The sequence below is a fragment of the Ranitomeya variabilis genome, chromosome 1 (genome assembly GCF_051348905.1).
Source record: "Ranitomeya variabilis isolate aRanVar5 chromosome 1, aRanVar5.hap1, whole genome shotgun sequence".
Classification (NCBI taxonomy): Eukaryota; Metazoa; Chordata; class Amphibia; order Anura; family Dendrobatidae; genus Ranitomeya; species Ranitomeya variabilis.
Window position 1 is genome coordinate 16097713 of NC_135232.1, and position 8146 is coordinate 16105858.

At 42.9% G+C, this 8146-nt stretch overlaps 1 protein-coding gene across 3 annotated transcripts in view; it reads left to right on the forward strand.

The window, feature by feature from the left end:
* Positions 1-7811, forward strand: part of LOC143793539 (uncharacterized) — a 39503-nt gene extending 31692 nt beyond the window's left edge. For all 3 annotated transcript variants that reach the window (XM_077280596.1, XM_077280598.1, XM_077280597.1), the window contains 3 exons: positions 1862-1959; positions 2081-2198; positions 6621-7811. In XM_077280596.1, coding sequence (XP_077136711.1) covers positions 1862-1959; positions 2081-2198; positions 6621-7810 — 1406 coding nt within the window. In that variant the 3' untranslated portion in view covers position 7811. The remainder of the gene's footprint in view (positions 1-1861; positions 1960-2080; positions 2199-6620) is intronic.
* The last annotated feature ends 335 nt before the right edge of the window (positions 7812-8146 follow it).

An 8146-nucleotide genomic window follows, 5' to 3' on the forward strand; every position in this document is an offset into this window, starting at 1 on the left:
CTGCGGGTTCTCCCGCAGCGGATTTGATAAATCTGCAGGGCAAAACCGCTGCGGTTATCCCTGCAGATTTATCGCGGTTTGCCTTGTGGTTTCCGCTGCGGGTTTACTCCTACTATTGATGCTGCATATGCAGCAATATGCAGCATCAATAGTAATGTTAAAAATAATTAAAAAAAATGGTTATACTCACCCTCTGACGTCCCGATCTCCTCGGCGCTGCACGCGGCGGTCCGGTTCCAAAGATGCTGTGCGAGAAGGACCTTCGTGACGTCACGGTCATGTGACCGCAACGTCATCGCAGGCCCTGCTCGCACAGCAACCCTGCAACCGGACGGCCGCGTGCTGCACTGAGAGGTGAGTATATCATTATTTTTTATTTTAATTCTTTTTTTTTTTACACAAATATGGTTCCCAGGGCCTGGAGGAGAGTCTCCTCTCCTCTCCTCCACCCCGGGTACCATCCACACATGATCCGCTTACTTCCCGCATTGTGGGCACAGCCCCATGCGGGAAGTAAGCGGATCAATGCATTCCTATGTGTGCAGAATCGCCGCGATTCTGCACAAAAGAAGTGACATGCTGCTGTATGTAAACCGCTGCGATTCTGCGCGGTTTTTCCTGCAGCATGTGCACAAAGGATTGCGGTTTCCATAGGTTTACATGTAACTGTAAACGCAATGGAAACTGCTGCAGACCCGCAGCTGCAGAAACGCTGCGGTTCCGCGGTAAAAACCGCAACGTGTGCACATAGCCTAATACTTCCTCTCATCATCACATGACACAATCTACAGTGTCATATAAAAGTTTGTGCACCCCTGGTCAAAATTACTGTTATAGTGAACAGTTAAGGAAGTGACATTTTGAAATGATCTCTAAAAGATCTAAAGTTAAAGATGACACATTTCCTTTGTATTTTAGGTAAATTAGGTTAAATTTAATAAATTACAGAAAGGCAAGTAAGCCAATGCAAAAGTTTTGTGGAGATTTGTGTGCTCAGATAATTTTAACCAAGGTTTAGAACCTTAGTTATCTTGTTAGCTTTATGACTTGTTCACTATCCTCGTTAGGAAAGGCCAGGTGATGAAAATTTCCCAGCTTTATAAAAACCCAACCTCCTCTAACCTTGTGCCAAAAAACAGCAGCCATGGGTTCTTCTAAGCTGTTGCCTAGCACTCTGAAAATGGTGGAGGCCCACAAAGCAGGAGAAAGCTTTAAAAGGAGAGCACAGCATTTTCAAGTTACCCTTACCTCTGTTAGAAATGTAATTAAGAAATGGCAGTTAGCAGGAACAGTCAAGATATGGTCTGGGAGACCAAGCAAAATTTCAATGAAAGCTGCTCGTAGGATTGCTAGAGGCAAATCAGAATGCACGTGAAAATCCACAATAGATTACCTCAAAAGGCGCAAGCTGAAGGTTTTACAATGGCCCTCGCAGTCCGTTGATCTGAACATCATTGAAAATCTGTGGCAAGACCTCAAAATAGCAGAGGAAGCAAGACGACCTAGGAATCTCACAGAACTGGAAGAATTCTCCAAGGAAGATTGAATGAAAAATACCACAAACAAGAATTGCTCTTTTGTCACTACAAAAATCGTTTACAAGCTGTGATGCTTGTAAAAGGAGGTGCTACTTGGTACTTACCATACAGAGTGCCCAAAATTTTGCATCAGCCCATGTTCCTTTAAAATGTAAAGATGATTAAAAAAATATATATTTTTTTGCCTAAAATACAAAGGAAATTTGTCATTTTTAACTTTAGCCCTTTTAGAGATAATTTCATTGTCAACTTGCTTAATTGTTCACAGTAACAGTAATTTTGATTGCCCAAACTTTAACATGCCACTGTATTCCATCCTGCAGATGGACTCCTGGAAAGAAATCCAACAGAAAGTTGTCCCCTTCCTTTGTGTCGCCAGGACTGTCCGGAAGAGAATCACAATGTCCTGGAGGACCATCAGGTAGATGGCACTGAGCCCTGTACCGGTTCTGTATATGGGGGTCATTTCTGAGTGAGGTCATAGGTGTCACAGATTTTAGTGGTTTCTTGTATTGTGCTGATTGTTACATCTGATGTATCAGGAGGAAGATCCGACTAAGAAAAAAGTGAAGGACGAGACAGAAGAAGGAGCGATGTCGAGGGAGAATCAGCCGTGTGTGAGTGACAGGAAGGAGGAGATTCCGGGAGATGTTTCCACAGGTATGTGATAATATCTGCTCTGCTGTAATGACCGGTGTGTGATATCTTGTGAAGTCTCCAGTGCAGTGAAGCTTTATTCACTGTTCACTACAGAAGTGTCCGGTGATGGCGCGGCTGCTCCTGTACAGAGTCCAGCTGTGCACCGATGAATAATGGGGCCGCCTTCACACCTCTTTTTAAGATTTAGCAAGCACATATTTAATTTTTAGAATTGTACATTTTTTAATATTACTTCCATCCTTTACTTTCATATTTTTCTTACACAAGTCCCATGCTGCCATATAAATGACCGAGCTTGTGATTCAGACAGCGAACCTACGGCGGAAGAGTCATTTTTTTGAGGCAGATAGAGGCACTGTGGATGCCTTCTGTCCTGTGATTCAGCGGTGACCGTCAGTTTTAAACGTGCGTAAAAGGGCTGCTGACCACAGTTTTTCATAGCTTTGAAAAGGACATCTCTAAACAGAGGCCAGACAGAGTCCAGAGTAACTCTGCTGCCTCGTTATAGGGAATGGATCCCTCAGCGGTGTCATCTGAATCACATATTTTGTAGATTTTGATGGAAACCCTATTGTAAGTGCTCAACGCAGAGCACAGGATAAATGTGATCTAAAATGTTGTGTATCCCAAAATGCCTTGAATAAAATCTTCTTGTGAACACAGAAAAAAAGTCCCCACTTAGGTTCTTCATTTGTTAACAGAAATGTGGGAGGTGTCCACATTACTGGTAGCACAAAGGCTCTGGAAAAGTGACGTAGCTAACGACAAAAGAAATCCACCAAAATATGAGCTCCCAAATCCAAATACACCCTTCTCCTGAGCGCGACAGTGTTCCTAAACCTCAATTGGGTTCCAAATCAAATATTTAACATTAATGTACCAAGGAGCCCCAGGTAACTACAGGGTGCGTGTGTCCAGACGTTTGCGCTGAGCATAATGTACGAGACTCAACAATGTATGGGACGCTACAGTGTACGGGACGCTAGTGTGTACTGGACTCTACAGTTTACAGGACACTTCAATGTATAGGGCACTTCAATGTATGGGGCACTACAGTGTACTGGATGCTACAATGTACCGGGCACTACAGTGTACTGGCAGTACAACATAACAGGCACTGCAATGTATCCGGGCACTATAATGGCATATTTACATGTTCACTTAGCAACTTCCATTGCTGTTCGTTTCTGGAAAACACACACGGAGTCAAATTCATCACTACACCTGTAGATAAATTCTGAGAGTGGTGTAATTTCCAAAATGTGATCACTTGAGGGAGGATTTTGCTCTTTGGCCACTTAGGAGCGCTATTTATGGAGTCTGCAAACTATTCTATGAAAATATGTTCTCCAAGAGTCAAATAGCGCTTCTTCCCTCCTGAGTCTCGCCATGTGTCTAAGCAGTACTGTACAGACTCATATGGGGTATTGTCACATTCAGCAGAAATTGTGTAATAATTTATGTGGTCATCTTTGCCCGTTTGCTCTTGTGAAAATGTAAAATCTGGGGCTAAAACAACATTATAGTGATAAAAATTTAATTTTTTTGTCCATCATTCATTGGTTAAACGTTTTGTGAAACACATGTGGAGTTAATATGCTTGTGGCACCTCTAGATGATTTATTTGATAAAATTATAAATTTAGGGCTAAAACAACATTTTTGGGGGAAAAACGTAATTTTTAAATTGTACTGTCCAATGTCTTAAAATTTTATAAAGCACTTGTGGTTTCAAAATGCTCACCATACCTTTACATAAATTCCCTGATGGGTGTAGTTTCCAAAATGGGGTCAGTTGTGGGGGTTTCCACTGTTTAGGCACCACAGGGGCTCTGCAAACACGACATGGCGTCCACTATCTATTTTAGCCGATTTTGCACTCCAAAAGTCAAATGGCGCTTTTTCCTTTCTGAGCCTTGCCATGCGCCTAAACCGTAGTTTCCCCCCACTTGTGGGGTATAAGCATACTCAGGAGAAAGTATGCAACAAATTGTATGTTATCAGTTTACTCCAAAAAAGCTACGCAGTGTGTACAGAAAAATACAAAAGATATTACAAAAGGAGGCAAAATACGGTATATACAAACTGTTACAAATAAAAGAGGATTAAAGTAAGAACTTGCACATCTCAGTCACTTGTGTGAAATGCCAATGAGGGGGAAGAAAAACAGTCCCAGAACAAAGAGTACATATGCACTTCTTCATGTAGCTGATTCTTCGGCAAGTGTCACCCCCCCGATTGAGCATCTGGGCTTTATCCCTTTGCCCAAAGCCAAGGGACTTCCCCTTGCTGACCTGACTAGGTGGGCTGGGTCCGCCCCTTTTTGAAAGTTATTAAAAACTTCTATTTGTCATAACATTAGTCACAGCCAAAGCTAACAGACAGTTCTCCATCCTCCTCCTTCTTGACTTGTCCTCTGCTTTCGACACAGTCGATTACTGCCTACTGCTACAGATTCTTTCTTCCCTTGGCATCAAAGACCTCGCCCTGTCCTGGATTGCCTCATACCTATCCAACCGCACATTTAGCGTTTCCCACTCCCACACTACCTCCTCATCCCGCCCTCTCTCAGTTGGAGTCCCTCAAGGCTCTGTCCTAGGACCCCTACTTTTTTCCATCTATACCCTTGGCCTAGGACAACTCCTAAAGTCCCATGGCTTCCAGTACCACCTGTATGCAGACGACACTCAGATCTACCTCTCTGGCCCAGATGTCACCTCCCTGCTGTCCAGAATCCCGAAGTGTCTGTCAGCCATATCATCCTTCTTCACCTCTCGCTTCCTCAAACTCAATGTAGACAAAACCGAATTCATCATCTTTCCCCCACCTCACGTATCCCCCCTTCCCAATCTATCTATTATGGTAAACGGCATCACGCTCTCTCCCGCTCCTGAAATCCGCTGCCTCGGGGTAACTCTTGACTATGCCCTGTCCTTCAAACCTCACGTCCAAGCTCTTGCCACCTCCTGTCGCCTCCAACTCAAAAATATTGCCAGAATCCGTTCCTTCCTCAGCCCACAATCTACCATAACTCTTGTACATGCTCTCATCATCTCCCGCCTCGATTACTGCAACACCCTCCTCTGTGGCCTCCCCGCTAACTCTCTTGCACCACTCCAGTCTGTCCTCAACTCTGCTGCCCGCCTAATCCACCTTTCTCCTCGCTACTCCCCTGCTTCTCCCCTCTGCAAATCCCTCCACTGGCTCCCAGTCCCCCAACGAATCCAGTTCAAACTACTAACACTGATCTACAAATCCATCCACAACCTGTCCCCTCCCTATATCTCTGAACTAATCTCCCATGACCTTCCCTCACGTAATCATCGATCCTCCCAAGACCTCCTACTCTCCACCACACTTATTCGGTCCTCACACAACCGCCTCCAAGATTTCTCCCGAATGTCCCCCATCCTCTGGAATTCCATGCCTCAACACGTCCGACTATCCAGCACCCTCGGATCCTTCAGACGGAACCTGAAAACCCATCTCTTCAGGAAAGCCTACAGCCTACAATAACCGAGCCGCCGCCTCATCACCCTCAGAGCCGCCGCCGCCTCACCCCTACCTTCTGTCTCTTCCCCACTATCCCATAGAATGTAAGTCCGCAAGGACAGGGTCCTCTCCCCTCTGTACCAGTGTGTCACTGTAAACCTGTTTACTGTAAATGATATCTATAACCCTGTATGTAACCCCTTTCTCATGTACAGCACCATGGAATTAATGGTGCTATATAAATAAATAATAATAATAATAACAACTCTGGGTGGAAACCTCGCCAAGAGATGATAGGGATATCATTTTTCCTATTACAAAATTATCTTTCATTTGAGACCGAACATGACCCCTCTGCGGGTCACAGGGAGGCAGAAACTGTTTCCCCGGTTTCTGGGGACTCTGGAAGCCTCTAAACTCTGTTGTGCTTAGCTTTCGTCATACGGATTCTGAAAATAGGTTTTTCCCGTCCCTGTGGTTATTGTGCGTTATTAAATTTGAGTTTGAACAGATAAAGGAACTTCTGAATCTTTGGCGGGAAGAACTGGATTTAACTAGTCATGAGTATTGGTCAGCTGCTGTGAGGAAGGGAGGGGCAAAGAGGGGGATAGAATTACATAGTGTAGGGAGAGAGAGGACTGCAGCTACCTGCCTGCACATGGGGCTTTGTGTGTACACTGCATAAACCCAGTGGGTGTGGGGCAGCATGAGCACTGGAGCGGTACGTAGGATTTTAGGAATTATTCATATTTTCCTGACAGTTATTCATTTTATCTGTCCTTGTGTTAATGTTATGGCATGTAGTTGTCTTCCTTGTTACCGGTACTTTCACGGACTATGATCTTCATTGTGAGCTCCATAAAATAAATGTAGAAATCCCTTTTGTGTTGTAGATTGGATGTGATTTTTTTCTATCCTTTTATCCCCATAGGAAATCCTTCTGAGAACAATGGTTTATCACTAAATTGTAAAAAAGAAGATAACAGGAAGCACTTTAATAGAAAAAAACTCATTCCCTTTCATGAACCTCCTGGATTTCAGATTACTTCACTTTCTTATAATTCTCCTAGTAATGAGGAACCTTCTCCTGAGCAATCCTGCATTGTTACAACAATTCCAGGTGACAACGTGGATACAAGATTTCAGTATCACAAGCAATTCACAAAAAGCTCAGATTTTTTAGCACAAAGAAAGCACAAAGGAGAAAAGAGATACTCCTGTTCGGAATGTGGGAAATGCTTTACAAATAAATCAAGATTTGTTATACATGAGAGAACTCACACAGGAGAAAAGCCATTTTCATGTTTGGAATGTGGAAAGACCTTCACAGATAAAGGGAATCTGGTTACACATGAAAGAATACACACAGGAGAGAAGCCATATTCATGTTCAGAATGTGGGAAATGCTTTACACATAAAGGAAATCTTATTAAACATCAGAAAATTCACACAGGAGAGAAGCCATATTCATGTTCGGAATGTGGGAAATTCTTTACAGGTAAAGGGAGTCTTATAACACATCAGAGAATTCATACAGGAGAGAAACCATATTCATGTTCACAATGTGGGAAATTCTTCACAGATAAACGGAATCTTATTGCACATCAGAGAAATCACAGAGGAGAAAAACCATTTTCATGTTCAATATGTAGCAAGTCCTTCACAAATAAAGGGCATCTTAATAGCCATCAGCGCATTCATACTGGAGAGAAGCCATATCAATGTTCAGTATGTGGGAAGTCCTTCACAGAAAAAAAGAGTCTTATCAGACATCAGAGAATTCACACAGGAGAGAAACCATTTTCATGTTCTGCATGTGAGAAATGTTTTTTATATAAATCATGTCTTGCTATACATGAGAGAATTCACACAGGAGAAAAGCCATTTTCATGTTCAGAATGTGTGAAGTTCTTCACACATAAAGGGAGTTTTATTAAACATCAGAGAATTCACACAGGAGAGAAACCATTTTCTTGTTCAGACTGTGGGAAATGGTTTTTATATAAATCATGTCTTGCTACACATGAGAAAATTCACACCAGGGCTGTGGAGTCGGTAAGCCAAACCTCCAACTCAGACTCCTCAATTTCCATGATACTGACTCCAACTTCACCAAAATGAGCTCTGATTCCAACTCCGCAGCGCTGATTCACACAGGAGAAAAGCCATTTTCATGTTCGGAATATGGGAAAGCCTTCAAAGATAAAGGGAGTCTTATTACACTTGAAAGAATTCACCCAGGAGAGAAGCCATATTCATGTTCAGGATGTGGGAAATATTTTAGAAATCTAGTCTTGCTACACATGAGAAACTTCACACTGGAGAGAAACCTTATTCATGTTTGCGATGTGGGAAATGTTTTATACAAAAAGCTAATTTTGTTTTACATCAGAGAAATCACACAGGAGTGAAGCCATATTCCTGTCCAGAATGTGGAAATTCCTTCACAGATAAAGG